Source organism: Dendrobates tinctorius, unplaced genomic scaffold, assembly GCF_039654945.1.
Source record: "Dendrobates tinctorius isolate UK_male_01 unplaced genomic scaffold, ASM3965494v1 ptg000124l, whole genome shotgun sequence".
Classification (NCBI taxonomy): Eukaryota; Metazoa; Chordata; class Amphibia; order Anura; family Dendrobatidae; genus Dendrobates; species Dendrobates tinctorius.
The window spans coordinates 4,168,931-4,192,012 of NW_027361792.1; the positions used below are offsets into that span (position 1 = coordinate 4,168,931).

Here is a 23,082-nt window from a genome sequence, read left to right on the forward strand (position 1 = left end):
GAACTTGTGGTCTACCATGATGAAAAAAAGCAAAAGGGGCCATGTATTAAAATCTTTGACCAGTCTGTTTTGCTACTGTGTGTAATGCACTTTTTTTTCCACCTGTTGTGAATATATTCTTGGGAGCCTTGATATGATAGACATTTTTTGTGTGTGTATCTTGTTTTCAAGTTGCTGGTAAACATTACATGAAAGTCTAAAAGATTTGGGCGGTCGTGCCTTACCGCTGACATCAGAAGGACCAGACAGGCTGGATTTCTGCCCCCAGAGCTGTCGGGCAGCAGTCTATTTCTCTGTCTCCATTGAATACGCTTGCACTCTTGAGCATTTGCTCATGTCTGTTTGACGTGTATGGGCACCGTTAGCCAGCGATGTGGCTTTTATAGCTGAAAGGGGATCTAAATGCGTGAAAACATCAGGTCCTGCCCTTACTTTAAGGGGGCAGCTTTTGGGCAGGTATATAGGTCTGGTGGTACTTGTGCGGAGGGCACCATTTCATTTTCACCACATCTTTGTTGGTGCATTTTCTGGATTACACACCATCAGTCTATGGTGGGAACCTTCAGTGGCAACCATACACATTAGACAAGTTAGCCGAACCCACCGACCATATGGGACCATCTGACTGTCCTCCGATAATCTGTGTAAGGATCGGGCGGTTGGAATTCTGTAAATTTTGTCCGTCTGGGAGATGAGCCATGGCTAGATGATTCTGGCAGTGGCTCCATTATGGAGAATAGAGGAGAAGATTTGGCTGAGCCGAGCGTTCCTGACTGTGTACGGTGGGGAGATGGCCGTCCGCTGACAGCCATTGAATGTGTATGGCCAGCACAAGGCAGCAGATGTCATCACCGCAAGGGTATAGAATGCAGGTATTATATGCTCCTGTATGCAATAGAAACGTGAGACATAACGGCATATCATACTCGTTAAAGTGATTTTTCCATTTCAAACATTGATGTCGGATCCACATAAATATCCGTCTCAAGTAATGGTCCCCATCTTTCACCAATATGAATGGAGAAGCCTTTTAGGTCCTGTTCTTGAGATGGGTTTGGGTCTCAATGTTGGGACCTGCATCCATCAGACATTTACAGAATATCCTTTCCAAACTTTATTAAATACCTCCATTAATACTACTGGAAACCTTAAGTTTGAGATGGTTACAAAAATCAAAGGAGCAAGCGTTCTGAAAAGCTTGAAGATCTACAAACCTCTTCCAACATTTTTTTTTTTTTTCTTTCAGTTTGCCCCTCTCTTGAAACCTCTAAAGAAAGGACTTGAGCTTGTGTTTTGTTTTTTTGACACTTGTTAAGAAATTTTCCGTTTCTTGTGTCTTATCAGGGGCCAGAAGCAGGCCCTAAGATGTAGGGTCTTAGTCAATAGGAAGACAGAATGACAGCTCAGATAAGAAGCACATGGCCGCCCGTTATTACTGAGACATAATGGGTCTCCTTGTGTTTATGGCTGGTTTTAATGTATTCACTCTATGAATTCCTATGGAAATGCTGCCCTCCTCGAGACGTCTTTAGTGTTACACGTTTACGTCCTGAGTTGTGAGTTGGCGCGGGAATATATGAGGAGAACAGAAGAGGGGTCAGAGCTGTGGGGAGGGTAGTACGAGTTTACTTTCTTTGTACCTTCGCTGTGTCCCGGTTGTATATCACGCTTGTGTAAACTACGGTTGGGTTTGTGTTCCCTACATGAGAGGGGTCACTCTCGCATCCCCCATTGTATACAATTTTCACACTTTGTTTAAACATCAATCTGCTGGAAATTGATGAGTTTATTCATAATGCCATAATTAACATTTGAGCCAGGATCTGTGGCCATATTATTTCTAATGGAGGCTCCAACTCTACATCAACTTTACGTTTCCTGTCTACTGCGGTCTTGGCTCTCCTGTTATATCCAGTTGTCGCAAAACTTCACCAACTCTATTGTTTGTTACAGTAGACGGAAGTCTACCACCCTTGAGGTTGTACTTATCATATAACACCCATGGTGTATAGATGGCACATTATGGCGGTGTCTGAATGTGCAATACTTGTGGCACTGGATCCTGCGTTGTGCATGGACCCTCAGACCTGCACAGTTCCTCCATTTAGCACTTTATTGCAGATATTATTTTCCTGTTATTGCTTTCATCCATAACATAGTAACATAGTTTTGAAGGCTGAAGGAAGACCTTATGTCCATCTAGTTCAGCCTATTTTTAGTGCAGCTGTTCTGCATTGTTGATCCTGTGGAAGGCAAAAAACCCACAGAGTAGAAGCCAATTTTCTCCATAGGGAAAAAAATTCCTTCCCCTAAGCTGGGTCAACCATTTACCTATAATATTATGTTATTCGTAACCTTCTATACGGTTACTCACAAGAAAAGCATCCATTCCTTTCTTAAATTCATTCAGTGAGTTGGCCATCACCACTTCCTCAGGAAGAGAATTCCAGAGCCTCACTGCTCTTACCATGAAGAACCCTCTTCTGTGCTGGTGCAGAAATTGTCTTTCCTCCAAACAAAGAGAATGCCCCCTTGTTCTTGTCACAGTCCTTGGTACAAACAGTTCATTGGAGAGATCTCTGTATTGCCCTCTGATATACTTGTACATATATATTAAGTCTCCCCTAAGTCTTCTCTTTTCTAGAGTAAATAGACCTAATTTTGATAACCTTTCTGGATATTGTAGTAAACCAACTCCATTTATCATTTTAGTAGCCCGCCTTTGAACCCTTTCAAGTTCAGTAATGTCTTTCTTGAGCACCGGCATCCAAAATTGCACACAATCCTCCAAGTGTGGTCTGACGAGTGATTTGTGCAGAGGGAGAATTATGTTTTAATCTCGTGTCCCCAGACCTCTTCTAATGCATCCCATAACCCTATTTCCTTCGGTGGCAGCTGCCTGACACTGGGCACTCCAATTTAGATTCTTATTGACTAAGATGCCTAAGTCTTTTTCCATGTCTGATTTCCCCAGCAGTTTCCCATTTAGTAAGTAATTATAGCATCTGTTTCTCCTTCCCATGTGCATAACCTTACACTTATCTGTGTTAAACCTCATTTGCCATTTTTCAGCCCAATTCTCCAACTTACTCAAATCTGTCTGTAGTTGCAAACTGTCCTCCTTTGTGTTAACGACCTTATATAGTTTTGTATCATCTGCAAATACTGATATTTTACTGTGTAAGCCATCCACTAGATCATTAATAAATATATTAAATAGTAGGGGGCCCAATACAGAACCCTGTGGTCCCCCACTAGTAACCCTGGCCCAATCTGAGGATGCACCATTAATAACCACTCTTTGCTTTCTATCACTAAGCCGGCTACCTACCCATCTACACACATTTTCCCCTAGCCCGAGCTTTCCCATCTTACTTACCAATCTTTTATGTGGGACAGTGTCAAATGCTTTAGAGAAGTCGAGATAAATGACATCCAGTGATTCTCCTTGATCCATTTTAGAGCTTACATCCTCATAGAAGCTGATCAGGTTAGTTTGACAGGAGCGATCCTTCATAAATCCATGTTTATATGGAGTTAAACATTTATTAACATTGAGATATTCCATAATGGTATCCCTTAGAAGCCCTTCAAACATGTTACCCACAACAGATGTTAAGCTTACCGGCCTATAGTTTCCAGGTTCCCTTTTACACCCCTTTTTGAATATTGGTACCACATTTGCTTGCTGCCAATCAAAAGGAACAGATCCTGTTTCTATGGAGTCTATATAAGGAATAGAGGCCTGTCTATCACATTACTTAACTCCCTTAATATCCGAGGGTGAATGCCATCAGGGCCTGGTGATTTGCCAATTTTAATCTTACTAAGGCGGTTCTGCACTTCTTCCTGGGTTAGGCAGGTATCCATAGGACATGTTTTTTTTCTTATTAGATTCCATATAAAAGAGGTTGTAAAGGATAGGGAATAATAATAATTAGTAATAATCTTTATATAATATATATATATATATATCGCTAACATATTCCGTAGCGCTTCACAGTTTGCACACATCATCACTGCTGTCCCCGATGGGGCTCACGATCTAGAATCCCTATCAGTATGTCTTTGGAATGTGGGAGGAAACCCACGCAAACACGGGGAGAACATACAAACTCCTTGCAGATGTTGTCCTTGGTGGGATTCGAACCCAGGACTCCAGCGCTGCAAGGCTGCAGTGCTAACCACTAAGCCACCGTGGGAAAAAATTAACATCTTCAAAAAACTGTACCACACCTGTCGGGTTTATTAAAGTGTTAATTTGTTATCCAAAAATTGTACTGTACACTATTAGAGAACTTTTCTTCATGTTATCACCCCCTCTTCTCAGATATGTCCTGTAACATTGCACGGTAACCATTGCAGTCTATGAGGAGGCTACAATGCTCTACCGACGCCTCACATGGACACTTGGTGTTTTTTGTTTTTTGTTTTTTTTTAATCTGCAGATTGGCCACACTGATTTAGGACCTCTATTTATTAGCTAAAGCAGTGACCGGATGAGACCATCACTCTCTCTGATGGACCCAACCTGTCTGTATAATGCATGGAAAAGCCATAGTATTCAATGGGTATCATTTAATGCACAATTTTCCCATGTGATGGCACTGCAAGAAAAATTGAAATTTTCATCATTTGTTCCATCAACCGAATCATCTATTCACCTATCCATATCTTAAGACCAATGTTGTTATCCATTTTAGATCTTCCCAAGCTTGTGTCCATCTATGCAGCTTTGCGCATTGAAGCCCGAATCCAACACTGAAGTCTTCTCTTGCATACTGAGGGTTAGAATGTCCGGCCACTGGAGGATCAGCAATGTTTACCACCATCTAGAGCGATCCAGTTCTGTCCACTAGTGAAATACACTTATCCATGCAGCTCATAAATTCTAATAGTGATTAAAATTAAATAAAAACTTAAGGATATTAATCTATTGTATGCACCATGAAGCATAGAATAGAAGGGTTGTCCAGGATTTGCAAATAAATTGCTGCTTTCTTTCAAAAAACAGTCGCACACCTGTCCACAGGTTGTGTATGCTATTGCAGCTGAATCCTGTTAACTTCAATGGAGCTGAGTTGTAATGCATGAAACAACTTGTGGGTGGTGTGGGGCTGTATTTGGAAGAACAAAGAAGGAGGAACTCCTTGTAAGTAAAAACTGCTCCTTAGTAAATGGCAAACGGGGTCTTAAAATGGATTGTTTGGCCAAAAGGCAATCTCGCTCTGCTTCAATGCCTTTTACAGGATCAAATATTAATTTACGGTTAGAAAGAAAATGGTTTTCCAGAAGAAGATAGCCAAGGGCCTAATCTTGACTGATTTGGTCATACAAGTGTTGACAAAGTAAAACTATGGTCAGTTACAGATGGCTGGCCTACTTGTCTCTCACTTTTGAGAATACATGCACACTCAGTCAAGCGATCAGGTGTATGGGCGAACGAAGAAGATGGCTTTTGGCCAGACAAGTGTTTATGTGACAGTAGTCTGTAATGTTGGCCATCTTTTCTGTCATTTGGATCCTAGAATTTGGTTGACTAGTCTACAACTAATGACCCTTAAATTCACTGTAGATGTACTTAAGTGATCCAAGAACCTACTGCTGCTCTTGTGATCAGAATTAGATGGGTGACTGGTAGCTTGTATCGAAGATTATCAAGAAAAGGAAGCTCCTAAGAATGCTCCTTCCCAGTAATCGTCGGTGTGAATGCACCCTAATTACTACTAATCTGACTTGACAACTCAAAACCAAAATTTTGGCAAATACATCAATGAAATCGAAGGCTTCAATGTGTTGGTATGGATGATGGTCCATCAACTGGAATCGGGAACTCCCATTAAAGGGAATCTGTCACCCCTTTTTTGAGATATCATATAATGATACCATTCAATTGTGTGTCACATAAGGATTCTCTTAGTACTTTTGCTTCCCCCCTGACCCCGCACCTTTCATGCATAAATACCTTTTTTATATCGGTTCAGATGTATGTAAACTGCCGCTCTCCGGTCCTCTGGGTGGGGCTTATTCACCTGCTCCCCCCCCCTCCCTGTCTTGCTCTACACATTTCTGCTTGTGTAGAGCAAGACGGGGGGGGGGGGGGGAAGCAGGTGAGTAAGCCCCACCCAGAGGACCGGACATCGGCAGTTTACATACATCTGAACCGATATAAAAAAGGTATTTATGCATGAAAGGTGTGGGGTCAGTGGGAAGAAAAAGTACTAAGGCTACCTTCACACATCCGGTGTGTGGGGTCCGGTGGCGTGCGGCAAAAAGCCGGGCCGCCGTATCCGGCCTGCAGTGGTGACACCGGATGTGTATGCGGCGCCTGATACGGCTCGGACACCATTTAAAGGAACCGCAGGAGGAAGATACACCGGGGGACGAGAGAGACACCCGCTGAAAGGTTTGGGGGGGGGGGGAGAGAGAGAGACACTTGTGGGGTTAAAACTCAGTGTCCGGGCTTGCGCTGAATAAAAAGCCGTTCCGGCGCTTAAAAAAAAAAAAACAAAACGTTGCAGGGAACGTTTTTTGCTGACGCCGGACGGCTCATGTTTGCCGTATCCGGCAAAAAAACGAAGTGCCGCGTGTCCATCCAGCACGATGCGGCGATCATTATGTTCAATGTGACAAAACCGGATCCGATTCCGGATCCGGTTTTCACACTTTTTGCCGCATCGTGCCGGATTTAAAAAGACGGATGTGTGAAAGTAGCAGAGAATCCTTATGTGACACACAATTGAATGATATCATTATATGATATCTCTAAAAAGGGGTGACAGATTCCCTTTAAACTTTTGTTTGCTGAATATCAAGATTTATATGGCAACTAGCTGAAGAGCCCGGAGTTGGCTGGGCATAGTAACCAACTGTGGTTAGTTATAACAAATTATAATGATTATATTGCACATAAATACCGTGCATCTAATCCTATTCTGTGTGATACTGCCTGCTGAGCCGTGTATCTAATCCTATCCTGTGTGATACTGCCTGCTGAGCCATGTGTCTAATCCTATCCTGTGTGATACTGTCTGCTGAGCCGTGTATCTAATACTCTCATGTGATACTGCCTGCTGAGCTGTGTATCTAATCCTATCCTGTGTGATACTGTCTGCTGAGCCGTGTATCTAATACTATTCTGTGTGATACTGTCTGCTGAACTGCGTATCTAAAGGTACTGTCACACTTAGCGATGCACCAGCGATATGACCCGGTCAGGATCGCTGGTGCATCGCTAAGTGGTCGCTAGTGAGCTGCCACACAGGCAGATCTCACCAGCGACATAGCAGCGGTCGGCGGTCGCTACTTACCTGTCAGACGAGGCGATCCTGACGTCCTCCCACCCGCGTCGCTCGTCGGCGCCACAGGAAGCCGACGAAGAGAAACGGTCCAGGACGTTCTCAGCGATAGCCAGCGGGGGGAGCGGTCGGAGGTAAGTATCACACATAGCGATATCGCTGTAATGTCACAAAAACCAGTGACGTTATAGCGATATTGCTAGCGATATCGCTTAGTGTGACAGGCCCTTTATCCTATCCTGTGTGATACTGACTGCTGAGCTGTGTATCTAATCCTATCCTGTGTGATAGTGACTGCTGAGCCGTGTATCTAATCCTTTCCTGTGTGATACTGACTGCTGAGCCGTGTATCTAATCCTATCCTGTGTGATACTGACTGCTGAGCTGCGTATCTAATCCTATCCTGTGTGATACAGCCTGCTGAGCCATGTTTTTAAAGCCCCCATTACACACAGCGAGATTGCTAGCGATATCGTTAAAGCGTCACCGATTTTTGTGACGCAGCAGCAATATTGCTAGCGATATCGCTATGTGTGATACCTACCTCGGACCGGCTCCCCCGCTGGTTATCGCTGATCGCGCGAGAACGTCCCGGACAGTTTCTCATCGGCCACTTCCTGCTGGGGCCAACGAGCGACGCGGGCGGGAGGACGTCTTCATCTCTGCATTTGACAGGTAACGACCGCCGACCGCTGCTATGTCGCTGGCGAGATCTGCCTGTTTGGCAGCTCACTAGTGACCATTTAGCGATGCACCAGTGATCCTGACCGGGTCATATCGTGGTCGGAATCACTGGTGCATCGCTAAATGTAACGGTACCCTAATCCTCTCCTGTGTGATACGGACTGCTGAGCTGTGTATCTAATCCCATCCTGTGTGATACTGACTGCTGATCCGTGTATCTAACCCTATCCTGTGGGATACTGGGCTCCCCCTGCAGTCTGTGTCAGAGGGTGGTCTGTGTTGGCACGGTAATAAATTGTTATTTCCAGCTTTACAGAAGGACGATAACACCATAGAAATGATAAGAATAATAGGCCTCAGTTACCACAACTGTCTACAAAGAAAACTGTTGCCGATAGCAACCAATCACAGCTCATTTTTCATCTTTTAAACAGCTCTGGGATAGCGTGGTGAGTTTTGAGTGGCAACTTTTGTGTTTGGACTTTTATGTGGTGTGGTTGGTGTATGTGTGGTGAAATGTGTGCTGAGGGTGGTGTATGTGGTGAAGCACGTGGTAGTGTGTGGCGCATTTTGTGTGTGTGTTCATATCCCCGTGTGTGGTGAGGATCCCATGTCAGGGCCCCACCTTGGCAACTGTATGGTATATACTCTTTGGCACCATCGCTCTCATTCTTTCAGTCCCCCTTGTTCACATCTGGCAGCTGTCAATTTGCCTCCAACACTTTTCCTTTCACTTTTTCCCCATTATGTAGATAAGGGGCAAAATTGTTTGGTGAATTGGAACGCGCGGGGTTAAAATAACAACACAACATAGCCTATGGCGCTCTCGGGGTCCAAACGTGTGACTGTGCCAAATTTTGTGGCTGTAGCTGCGACGGTGCGGATACCAATCCTGGACATACATACACACCCACATTGAGCTTTATATATTAGATGAGCCAGCCATAAAACACTGATAGGAACATTTGTTGTGTGAAAGGTGTGGTGGAGTTTGTGCCAATACCGTTGCTCTGGAATGACCCTACATCTTTTACATTTCCCTTATCTCTGCTCAAATAGGGAGTACATTGTGGAAAATCAAACGTACATTAGGTAGACCTCTGTCACCATGTAGACCATCCATGGAAATCACAACTACTTGAGTTTCGTGTACATTCACCGGTGATGTGGACAAATTCTAAAGTGCCTCATTTAGGGGTCTCATGGTAAAGATATTACCTGTGGCAACCAATATTAATAAGTAAATTGATGGATATTTTTTACTTAGCCTTGTATTATGTGAAGGTAGTGCACCATTTTATTTACACCAGATCTTTAATTCTCACTTTTACCAGTCTTGGAGTATCCAAGGAGGCCATTAGCATAGATGTAGAGGAGCATCTCATGGGTGTTTTTGGCCATAAAACGCATTCTTTCCACCAAGATCGCACAATCTGGGTGGGACATCTAGAACTTGTACAGTCCCAAACCTGTCCTCATGACCCCAGTACACACTCCCAAGACCATTGCAACACAGATTGTGTGGAACTAGCCAAACTTTCATTAGCAGTCTACATAGTTATACTTTTGCCTTCTCATATAATTATTGCTTCTCCTTCTTTGCAGTTGTTGAACTCTCTGGGTGTTGATCAGGACTCTGCCTGCAAACATGGTCTGTGCTTCAGAGACGGCCAGCGGAAAGTGGATTATATTCTGGCTTACACCTACAAAAAGTCTTCAGGTAACAGGACGCCGAGTAGAAAGTCCCTCAACAGCAATTCATTGCACATGTCTCGGAGTAAAGAAAGTCATCACCTTCCTGGGGGAACTGGTGATGTAGAATTTGCAGAAACCGAACCCAAACTAGATTATCACGAAGATGACAAGAGATTCCGGAGAGAAGAGTATGAGGGTAACCTGATGGAGACCGGTCTGGAACTGGAGAAAGATGAAGAGGTAAGATCCGTAATTAAATCTGTTCATTACGCAAGTTGGCAACAAGCAGAAGGTTTGACCAGTTGTGACAGATTTAATGCTCGAGATGATTAATAAGACAACAATGAGGTGACTAATTCACGCCCTCGGCATTGTCTTATAATCATGATATTTCTGGTGGAATTTAGAAAGGTTACAATACACCCACCTGATAGAAATGCTCCACTCCCTGATTCCTAAATCTACAGATAAGGCAGAATGGAGAGCAGATAAACTTCTTCTGACCAGGCGTGTCTCCGAGTCTTGGTGCCAGGTTTCTGGATTGTAGGCTTTGTTCATAGAGTGCACATTGTGCATCACCCACCTTCTTTGATAGGATTGTGCGTAGAGCGTGATCATTATATTAGGCTGATTAACCGCAGTGATAAATGTGACCATACATCGGCCATACCTACTAAATTCTGCAGGAACGGTTAACAGTCTAATGTGTATGCCACCCGACTCTTGTCTCAAAAATCAGGCAGGTTTCGGACATCCATGTTTTGAGTACAGACCACAATGCATGGACTGACTAAGGGTCTCTTGGCCCAAACTATACAGCCTTATATATGTCTGAAGCTGTCAGGTTTAGATTAGGACTCGGAGACCTCCAGCCAGTCAGTACTTGGACCATAAAGCATGAATGTGAAACTGTTCTAGGGTAAAAGAAGATCCAGCAGGTTGAATTTTGATCCTATGTACTCAGTTTGAATAAGCCACCACCTGAGTCTGGCAGTAACTTGCTCTTCTCTATCTTAGGCCTCTTTCAGAGGTCAGTGTGTCCAACGAGTGTGGTGAGAATTTTCACATGTACCGTTGACACTTACACACACACACACACACACACACACACACACACACACACACACACACACACACATAGACCCATTCAAGTGAATGAATGGGTCTGTGCACTTCAGAGGGCAAAATATGCTGACATGTCTGTGTTTTTTTTTTTTTAATAGAATGGGCCGCAAAAATGTCCCGCACACTGATAACACATGGGTGATATCTGTGTGTCATCAGTGTGACACGTTCCAGCGCCTGGGAAGCAGTGGTATAGTTATCGCTGTTCCCAGGAGCCGAGTGCTGAAGGCCGCTCGCATCATTCTCCCCTGCTCGTGTTGCAAGCAGGGAAGAATGATGAGTTGTATTCAACTGAAAACAGCAAAGGCGTTCATCGGCTGATGGAACTACTTCTGCCATCAGCCTACACCTGCAGCTGTTAATAACAGTGAGGGCAGGCGGTGACTGTTGGGAGTATTCATCAGCCGCCACCTGCGCTATAAATTAAATAAATTAAAATTACTTTACTGCATTTTTCATTAATACCAGAAAGAACAATCAAGTATAATCCCAAAAATATATAAATGTTTATTCAAAATATTTTTTTTTTAAATGTTTTTTTTAATACATCACATCAAATAACAAACATCACTGATGAAGTGAGACATGAAACATGCGTTGGGGTGAATTTGGCAGCCACTGGTCTGATGTAAGTTTTTGTTCACGAATGTCTTTATACATGAGATTAATTATGGCCCATAATGCCTGGTTCATGGTGTAGGGCACATTATTTTTCTGGGCACATTTACTTAATTTTTGGCATATTTATCTAGGCAATACACTTTTTTGCACATGCATTGAAATTTGTCCTACTTATATTTATGCACCTGTTATTAATTGGACACATTTGGCAAGGGGTTTTGTTTTGCATACATATTGAAATTATACACTTTTATGATACATGTGGTTTTTTTTTTTTCTCTCAGTATGCACCAGTCATTTAGATTGTCCTAAGGGAGTTCTCTCATTGTACATTTGTGCTTTATTTACATTTTTTACTTCCATCCTCCATGTTATTTTGTAGACTGTTTTTCTTGCACATATACCTTATTTTATTGCGGAGTTTGCACACATGGAATAATAAAGGAATTGTGCAATTATTTGATACATGATGTATTTTATATACCAGTGGTTATGTCATATTTAGTGTTGAGCTTTCCGATACCGCAAGTATCGGGTATCGGCCGATATTAGCTGTATCGGAATTCCGATACTGACTTCCAATACTTTTTTCGTATCGGATACCGGAATCGGAAGTTCCCATAAAGCTATCAGTCTGCTCGATTTGACTCAGCCAATGGGAATCCTCAGAAGTGTGGGCACATCCTGTTAGGCATGTTAACTATTGGCATGGCTGTGATTGGCTGCTGAAATGACGTCATCATGATGCGCGGTCTGTGCCAACTGCGGGGGGTCTGTGCCGACTGCCGGTGGTCTGTATGGGCCTCTCGGGGGGCCTGTGCCGGCTGCCGGTGGTCTGTACGGGCCTCTCGGGGGGCCTGTGCCAGCTGCTGGTGGTCTGTACGGGCCTCTCGGGGGGCCTGTGCCGGCTGCCGGTGGTCTGTACGGGCCTACCGGGTGCCTGTGCCGGCTGCCGGGGGTCTGTACGGGCCTGCCGGGGGGCTTGTGCCAGCTGCCGGTGGTCTGTGCGGGCGTTCCGGGGGTCTTGTGTGTGTGTGCAGGCATCGTCCGATGGGGCTACAAGTCCCATCGGGCGATGCCTGCTACACTGACAGTGATTGACACATTAGCCAGTGATGGGACAGTAGTAGTCCCATCATCCGGCTAATGTGTTGAATGTAAAAAAAAAAACATACTATATACATACTATATACATACTACATTCATACAACATACATATATACTACATATATACTACATACATACTACATATATACAACATTCTTACAACATATATACAACATACATATATACTACATACATGCTACATATATACTACATTCATACAACATACATACTACATATATACTACATACATGCTTCATATATACTACATTCATACAACATACATATATACTACATACATGCTACATATATACATACTACATACATGCTTCATATACTACATTCATACAACATACATACATAGTACATACATACTACATACATGCTACATATATACTACATTCATACAACATACATGCATACTACATATATACTACATACATGCTACATATATACTACATTCATGCAACATACATACATACTACATATATACTACATTCATACATGCTACATACATGCTACATATATACTGCATTCATGCAACATACATACATACTACATACATGCTACATATATACTACATTCATACAGCATACATTCTACATACATACTTCATATATACTACATACATACTACATTCATACAGCATACATACATACTACATATATACAACATTCATACAACATACATACTACATATATACAACATTCATACAACATACATACATGCTACAGACATACAACATACATACATTCATACAATACATACATACTACATACAATACATTCATACAACACATACATAGACATACAGTACATATAACATAGAGTACATACTCACCATTACTTGTCACATTGTTCCCCGAAGCCAGTGTCATCTACGGAAAAATATGAAAATAACAAACAAGCGATATACTCCTTGATCCGCAGAAATCCACGCGTGTCCCACGCCGATCTCCCGTGGAGAGCAGCAGCATCAGCTGATGCGATCGCTCTCTAGGGGCTAAAGGAATCCAGTGTCTGGAGGTAGGTATCCTTCCGCACTGTAGTCCTCCGCCACTGTAAAAAAATAATCCCTAGTCTCACTTTTGGCATTGCTGTGTGAAAAAGTTTCCACGCAGCATTTGCCATAAAGTGAGACCAGGGACTATTTTTTTTTACAGTGGCGGAGGAATGCAGTGCGGAAGGATACCTACCTCCCGACACTGGATTCCTAAGCCCCATTGAGAGCGGTCGCATCAGCTGATGCTGCTGCTCTCCACGGGAGATCGGCGTGGGACACTCACTCGTGGATTTCTGCGGATCAGGGAGTATTTGGTGGTTTGTTATTTTCATAATTTTTCCTTAGATGACACTGGCTTCGAGGATCAAAGTGACAAGTGATGGTGAGTATGTACTCTGTGTTATATGTACTGTATGTCTATGTATATATTGTACGAATGTATTGTATGCAGTATGTATGTTGTATGAATGTAGTATGTATGTACTATGTATGTATGTTGTATGTATGTATGTAGTATGAATGTAGTATGAATGTAGGTTGTATGAATGTAGTATGTATGTATGTTGTATGTAGTATACATGTATGTTGTATGAATGTAGCATGTATGTATGTTGTATGAATGTAGTATATATGTACCATGTATGTAGTATATATGTATGTTGTATGAATGTAGTGTATATGTATGAATGTAGTATGTATGTTGTATGTATGTATGTTGTATGTATGTAGTATATATATATATATATATATATATATATATATATGTATGTATGTAGTATGTATATATGTAGCATGTATGTAGTATTTTTTTTTTTTTTTTCATTCAACACATTAGATGGATGATGGGACTACTACTGTCCCATCATTGGCTAATGTGTCAATCACTGTCAGTGTAGCAGGCATCACCCGATGGGACTTGTAGTCCCATCGGACGATGCCTGCACACACCCAAGACCCCCCCGGCAGGCCCGTACAGACCACCGACAGCCGGCACAGGCCCCCGAGAGGCCCATACAGACCACCGACAGCTGCACAGGCCCCCGAGAGGCCCGTACAGACCGAGAGGCCCACACAGACACACACAGTGTCCGCCCACGCACCGCCCACACTCTTCCCCCCCCCCCCCCCCCCCGAACAGGCTGTACAAGGCAAGAGAGGGGTTTTTTCAATTTCTGTCCCATTTCTGTCCCATTGACTTGAATGGGACTTCCGGGATCAGAATCGGCGATACCCGATACTTTTGTTAGATCGGCCAATCCATTCCGATACGATATTTTTCAGTATCGGGTGGTATCGCTCAACACTAGTCATATTATATGTGGTTCAGTGGCCTCTGTTATTTGATGTGATGTATTAAAAAAACTTTTTTAAAAGAAAAAATATTTTGAATAAACATTTATATATTTTTTGGATTATACTTGGTTGTTCTTTCTGGTATTAATTATTCGTTAAGTTCTCTGTCCAACTTTGTTTGTGGACATTTTTGTAATAAGTTACTGCATTTTTCATGTCTTAATTTGCAATTTTTAAATAAACTTGTAAAAGTTATCTATTTGAGTTCCTCCATATGATTTGCACAAAGGCTTAAAAGGCCCATGTTAAGTGAAATTGTATATTTCAGACGTGATTCATTATAGGGTAAAGCAGACAGCTGGGGGCTGGTATTCTCAGGCTGGTAAGGGGCCATGGATATTGACGCCCCGCAGCCACCCTGAAAATGCACATCTATTAGATGCGCCAATTCTGGCTCTTTGCCCAGCTCTTCCCACTTGCCCTGTAGCATTGGCAAGTGGGGTTCATATTTGTGGGGTTGATGTCACCTTTGTATTGTCTGGTGACATCAAACCCATGGACTAATAATGGAGAGGCATATATAAGACACCTATCCATTACTAATCCTATAGTTTTATATTGTAAATAAAGACACAGCCAGAATACAAGAATAAAGTCCTTTATTTGATATAAAAACAAAATACACTTTATTATTTAAAAATAACAAACACAGTTAGGTCAGTTTAACGCCCATTCCATCGAGGGCCAATATCTCCTGTAATAAAACAAAAGTAAAAAGAGAAACAATATCCCTCACATCTCCGACGTTCTCTCCCATGCCGTAATCCATGTCTGGGGATAAATAGATTTCAACCTGGACAGTGCCAACATGTGACTATCCAGGCTGAGAACCACTGGTGAATGAGCTGCTGTGAGTGCAGCGTCAGTGAGCAGCAGTGACCTCATCTAGGTTACTGTCAGTCACTGAGGCTGCATTTCCAGCTGAACTTCGGTGACCTCAGCACTGTGAGGAAAAAGTCACTGAGTTCACCTAACATAGTAACATAGTTTTGAAGGCTGAAGGAAGACCTTATGTCCATCTAGTTCAGCCTATTTTTAGTGCAGCTGTCCTGCGTTGTTGATCCTGGGGAAGGCAAAAAACCCACAGAGTAGAAGCCTCAGAGAGTTCAAAGCTCTACAGTGTTTTGACTTCAAATAAAGGACTTTATTCTGGCTGTGTTTATTTACACTACAGCTATAGGCTTTGTAATGGATAGGTGTCTTATAGATGCCTCTCCATTAGTAATCCATGGGCTTGATGTCACCAGACAATACAAAGGTGACCTCAACCCCACAAAGATTGCTCCACTTGCAACAGCTCCAGGACACATTAGAAGGTGAGGTGTTTACCTTGGATTATCCTTAGTCCATACAATATTATATTACATGCTTAATGGAGGATCATAGCCATTGAAATGGGTCCCTACAAGCAGAATATATTGTCTGACACTGGGTTGTCTGTACACCTATGTACGGTATATAAAATGACGATATCATAGAATCGTAGAGTTGGAAGGGACCTCCTAGGCCATCTGGTCCAACCCCCTGCTCAAAGCAGTATTCGCTAAATCATCCCAGTCAGATGTCTGTCCAGCCTCTGTTTGAAGACTTCCATTGAAGGAGAACTCGCCACTTCTCGTGGCAGCCTGTTCCACTCATTGATCACTCTAACTGTCAAAAAGTTTTTTCTAATATCTAATCTGTGTCTCCTCCCATTCAGTTTCATCCCATTGCTTCTAGTCTTTCCTTGTGCAAATGAGAATAAAGTTGATCCTTCTACAATGTGACAGCCCTTTAGATATTTGTAGACAGCTATTAAGTCTCCTCTCAGTCTTCTCTTTTGCAAACTAAACAATCCCAAATCCTGCAACCTTTCCTCATAAGACAGGGTTTGCAGACCGGTCACCATTCTGGTCGCTCTTTTCTGAACTTGCTCCAGTTTGTTGATGTCTTTTTTAAAATGTGGTGCCCAAAACTGGACACAATATTCCAGATGAGGTCTGACCAAAGAGGAGTAGAGGGAAATAATGACTTCACGTGATCTAGACTGTATGCTTCTGTTAATACATCCTAGAATTGCATTTGCCTTTTTTGCTGCTGCATCACACTGTTGACTCATATTCAGTCTGTGATCTATTAGTATACCCAAGTCTTTTTCACATGTGCTGTTGCTTAGCCCTATTCCTCCCATTCTGTATATGCTTTTTTCATTTTTATTGCCCAGATGTAGAACTTTGCATTTCTCCCTGTTAAAAACCATTCTGTTAGTTGCTGCCCACTTCTCCAGTTTATTTAAATCTTTTTGAATCCTCTCTCTCTCCTCTCTAGTATTAGCTATCCCTCCTAGCTTTGTGTCATCAGCAAATTTAATCAGTTTACCCTCAATTCCTTCATCTAAATCGTTGATAAAGATGTTGAACAATACAGGGCCCAGGACAGAGCCCTGTGGACCCCACTTGAGACATTCTTCCAACTGGATGTGCAGCCATTTACGACCACTCTTTGGGTCCGATCACTAAGCCAGTTATGAATCCACCTAACAGTTGCCTTGTCCATTCCATACTTAGTCATTTTTTCAATAAGGATTGTATGAGATACTTTGTCAAATGCTTTGCTGAAGTCAAGATATACTATATCTACAGCATTTCCCTGATCCACCCAATCAGTGATTCCGTCATAGAAGGAAATTAAGTTAGTCTGACATGACTTATTAGTTACAAACCCATGCTGACTCTGTTTAATCACTTCATTCTTATCCAGGTACTGACATACATGTTGTTTAATAATTTGTTCAAAGATCTTTCCTGGTATAGAAGTCAGACTCACCGGCCTATAGTTGCCTGGGTCCACCTTCTTCCCCTTTTTGAACATAGGAACATTTGCTCTTCTCCAGTCTTCTGTCTCATTGAGTCCGCACAGCATTCAATGTCTTCTGTTCTTCATGTGGTCAAATAGGTCATGAATGACATTGATATTGGCCATAATCCCATTAACCGGTCACCCCATATTTTCCATTCTTTGCACCCGACCCATTATGTATTGTTGTAAGATTGCCCTTTATGTATTTCATCAGTGGGATGAATTTTCTTTCATTTGTAGCCTGATCCTTTTCTATTAACACCTAAAGTACAGAAACTGGAAATGTCATCATGAGGACCTCCAACAAAGTGGTTTTTATAGGTGGACGGTAACATCAACCTCCAGTGTTTGAAATCAATATTAAACCTTTTTTTTCCTTTTCATAGTTATTTTTTTTCTTTGCTTTGACCATGCCAAGACAAGTATAATGTCCTGTCTATTCTGCAGCTGAACTGATTTCTCCCTGTAATTTAGCTAACGCCCATCTATCATGGCAGGCATGAAGTCAGGGTGCATCTCCTCTTACTTTCTGGCAGGTCGTCAGACAGCAGGCACGCTTGCAAATGTTTGCACTTCTCCAAGTCATGTGGAGTTTTTACAGCTTGCTAACTTTAGAAGTAATATACAGTGTCATGGTGGTGGCTGGAGAAGCTCTGGGCTTGTAGTCCTTCAGAACCTACGCTATTACAAAAAATTGAACATGCCAATGTGGCGCACCCAGGAGTATGGTCGCCACAGTGGCATTAACTTCCTCCTAGGGAGTGTGATGTCATGCTTGGAAGCAATAAAGGGTCTCGCTATCAGTTACAGTTGTGGCCAAAAGTATTGACACCCCTGCAATTTTGTCAGATAATACTCAGTTTCTTCATGAAAATGATTACAATCACAAATTCTTTGGTATTATTATCTTCATTTAATTTGTCTTAAATGAAAAAACACAAAAGAGAATGAAGCAAAAAGCAAAACATTGATCATTTCACACACAACTCCAAAAAGGGGCCAGACGAAAGTATTGGCACTGTGATAAAACACTCCGGGATCGCCTTTGCTGGGGTCAAAGGTCACGTGCGTTCAGCATGAAACTCAGGCGCAGAGCTGGGATTCGGGTATAACTGACACTGGGTCAGGTTTATTAATGGTGAAAGCAATGCATAAAGAAATAAAACATAAAACAAATCCTTGCCTGTCCGGCACTAACTAAACAAAGTACAACCTAACTACCAACTGGCGGGCTTCTCCCGTCCAGCCAAACCACAGTTGCAGTGGGCACTGCTCTCACTCACATGTGTCTCTCACACAGACAGGCTCTCTGTGTTCCCAGGCTGAGACACTCACACAACCACCTGGCATCCTTTTATATCCACCTCCCATTATTCATTAGCAAGCAGGTGCGATACTGACCAGACTAGGCCACATAGGAAAGGAATCTGGGCGAGATATACCTGCCCTCATCCACTATTCCCACATGATTCTCACATATCCCCCCCCCCCTCTGCTCAGACCTCTCCGGTCGAGCAATGACACCCGCCAAACAGTGCACTCGGGACAGGGCATCTGCATTTCCCATCTGTACCCCTGGGCGGTGCTCCACCGTAAAAGTGTAGGCCTGCAGGGCAAGGAACCACCGGGTCACCCGGCTATTCCGTTCCTTGTTCAAGTGCATCCACTTGAGAGGGGCATGGTCCGTGATCAGCCTGAACTTTCGGCCCACCAGGTAATATTTGAGGGCCTCTAGAGCCCACTTAATGGCGAGGCACTCTTTTTCTACGACTGCATACCTTTGCTCGTGTTTATTCAGCTTTCTGCTGAGATAGAGGACTGGGTGTTCCACTCCGTCCCTCACTTGTGAGAGTACTGCCCCGATACCGGTATCAGAGGCATCCGTTTGTACCTCAAACTCGCTGCGGAAGTCCTGAGTCACCAGTACGGGCTGAGAGCAAAGTGCCCGTTTTAGGCTATGGAAGGCTTCTTCAGCCGCTAAACTCCATTTAATCATGACGGAGTCTTTCCCTTTTGTAAGATCTGTCAGGGGGGTAGCGATGGCTGCAAAATTGGGTATGAACCGGCGATAATAGCCAGCGATCCCCAGGAAGGCTTGCACCTGCTTCTTGTTGACAGGTTGTGGCCAGTCCTGAACCGCCTGAATCTTATCAACCTGGGGTTTAACAACACCCCTCCCAATTACATACCCCAAATACCGGGCTTCTTCTAGCCCGATGTGACATTTCTTGGGGTTCGCGGTTAGACCTGCCTCCCACAGGTCGTCAATCACAGCTTGTACTTCCTGGAGATGAGTCTCCCAGTCCAAGCTGTAAATGACAATGTCGTCCAAATAGGCCGAAGCGTACTGCCTATGTGGCCTCAGGACTCGATCCATCAGTCTCTGGAAGGTTGCCGGTGCTCCGTGCAGTCCAAACGGCATATACACATACTGAAATAGACCTTCTGGGGTAGCAAATGCCGTCTTTTCTCTGGCAGCCTCCGCCAGAGGGATCTGCCAATACCCCTTTGTTAGGTCTAGGGTCGTAATATACCGGGCTTTTCCTAACCGATCTATTAACTCGTCGACCCGGGGCATAGGGTAGGCATCAAATTTTGAGACCGCATTCAGTTTCCTGAAGTCATTGCAGAACCGGATGGTGCCGTCCGGTTTAGGAATTAGCACAATCGGGCTGGACCAAGCACTGTGCGATTCCTCAATGACACCTAACTCTAACATTGCCTTCACTTCTCGGGAAACGGCTTCACGGCGCGCTTCCGGGATTCGGTAGGGCTTTACGTGAACTGTGACACCAGGTTCCGTTACGATGTCATGTTTTATTAGCGTAGTCTGCCCGGGATTTTCTGAGAAAAACTTTTGGTTGTGAAGTAGAAATTGCCTGACCTCAGTCTTTTGCCGCTCCGAGAGAGTCTCTGCAACCCGTACCTCCGGTACGGAATGCGAGCAGACGGGACGGGCCAGCTCCGCTGACAAGGCAGACCGATCTTTCCAGGGTTTTATCAGATTTACATGATAAATCTGTTCAGGTTTCCGCTTACCTGCCTGGTATACTTTGTAGTTTACTTCACCAACTCTTTCCTTAATCTCAAAGGGGCCCTGCCACTTTGCCAGGAACTTACTGTCCACCGTGGGGACCAGGATCAACGCCCTATCTCCGGGTGCAAACGTACGGATCTTGGAGCCCCTATCATAGATTCTTTTTTGGGCTCCTTGAGCCTGTATCATGTGTTCTTTGACTATAGGCATAACAGCCGCAATACGGTCCTGCATTTGTGTGACGTGATCTATCACCGTTTTAAACGGAGTGACCTGACCCTCCCAGGTTTCTTTTGCAACGTCTAACAGTCCGCGAGGACGTCGGGCGTACAATAACTCGAAAGGCGAGAATCCCGTGGAAGACTGGGGTACTTCCCTGATGGCAAAAAGCAAATACGGAAGTAAATAGTCCCAGTTCTTCCCATCCTTGTCTATCACCTTTCTCAGCATCTGCTTCAGAGTTTTATTGAACCGTTCGACCAACCCGTCTGTTTGAGGATGATACACGGATGTGCGTAACGGTTCGATTTGTAACAATCGGCAGAGCTCCTTCATTACCCTGGACATAAAGGGGGTCCCCTGGTCGGTGAGTATCTGTTTTGGTATACCGACCCGACTAAACACATGCACCAGTTCCTTGGCAATCGTCTTGGTGGCCGTGTTACGCAAAGGGATGGCCTCCGGGTAACGAGTGGCATAATCCAAGATGACCAGGATATGTTGGTGTCCACGTGCAGACCGTGGAAGGGGTCCAACTAAATCCATCGCAATCCTCTCAAACGGGACTTCAATAATAGAGAGGGGTACCAAAGGGCCACAGAACCGGGGCTTAGGTGCAGAGGCTTGGCAGTCAGGACAAGACTCGCAATATACACGAATATCGTGATGCACGCCTGGCCAAACAAAACAGTGTAATATCCTTTCGGTGGTTTTCTGGACTCCCAGGTGACCTCCCATCACATGTCCGTGGGCCAGGTCCAGCACCTGCCGCCGGTAGGGTTTTGGCACGACTAATAGTTGCACCGTACCTTCCCCCTTTTTCTCTATCTGATAGAGTAAATCATTCTCCAGAACCATGTAAGGATATGCCAGCCTAGAGCCAGGTTCTACGGGTACCCCGTTTATCACTTTTACATTTGTCCTAGCCTGAGAAAGGGTAGGATCCTTTATTTGCTCGCTTTGGAAGTCATCTTTCTGAACTTCTAAATCCAGCAAACGGGGAGGTGGACGGCTGTCGGCCTCCTCCTCTTCCCCGGTCTCCTCCGTATCACCCGCCATGACTGAAAACGGGAACTGCAGGTCATTTCCCGCAGACTCTTCCCCCGAGTCTTCCGGGGAGACCTCTTCCAGGGGTTCGGGACCCCCACGTGCCCTGGGAGAAGAATCATGTACACGATTACCCAAGGGCATCAACTGATTCTCCCACAATTGCCAGAAGTGGGGAAAATCCCGGCCCAGGATAACATCATGCAATAACGCTGGGACGAGTCCCACTTTATGTTGCACAGACCCATAGGAAGTAGTAATGCATATGACCGTGGTGAGGTACGAACAGGTGTCTCCATGCACACACGTTACAGAAAATTTGTCTGATGGTCCAGTCGGGGCTGACACCAGACTGGCCTTCACCAGAGTCACCACACTTCCCGAGTCTAACAATGCCACCACATTTTTGCCATCAACAGTTAAATCACACAAGGGTTTTTCCACCTCCTTTTGACCGGCATTCACACTCACTACCCGTGCAAAAATAGACATGCGGTTTTTAGAGTCTGTGACGTCGCACTGCATGGGTTCAGTAGTGACCGGACAGTTCGCAGCAATATGTCCCATCTCTTGGCAGCGGAAACACCTAACGGGCCCCTTGCTTAGACCATAGTTCGTTACTCTCGGCCTCGCAGTGCGGGCAGTCCCATTTTCCTCCCCCACTGTCTTAGGGATTTTTCCATCTCCCCTACTCCCTGGAACAGTCTTACCGGTTCCATGTGGAGATGATGAAGAACGAGGTGGGGTAACGTCGTCTCGGAGTCCTTCCGCCACGGAGTAACGTTCAACCAGATCCACCAGTTGATCTGCCGTCGTAGGATTTCCATGGCTTACCCACTTCCTCAGGGCTGGCGGTAGAGCTCTCAGGTACTTGTCCATGACGACTCTCTGGATTATCTCTGGCGCTGTCAGCACCTCGGGTTGTAGCCACTTCTTCGTCACGTGGATCAGGTCGAACATCTGTGACCACGGTGTTTATCCGGCTGATAAGTCCATTGATGCACGGACAGCGGTCGTCACTCCCAGCCGGGCCAAGATCTCGGCTTTCAGTTTGTCAAA

At 44.1% G+C, this 23,082-nt stretch overlaps 1 protein-coding gene across 4 annotated transcripts in view; it reads left to right on the forward strand.

The window, feature by feature from the left end:
* Window positions 1–23,082, forward strand: part of ANO1 (anoctamin 1) — a 119,216-nt gene that overhangs the window by 18,153 nt on the left and 77,981 nt on the right. For all 4 annotated transcript variants that reach the window (XM_073541746.1, XM_073541748.1, XM_073541747.1 and 1 more), the window contains exon 2: window positions 9,588–9,917. In XM_073541746.1, coding sequence (XP_073397847.1) covers window positions 9,588–9,917 — 330 coding nt within the window. The remainder of the gene's footprint in view (window positions 1–9,587; window positions 9,918–23,082) is intronic.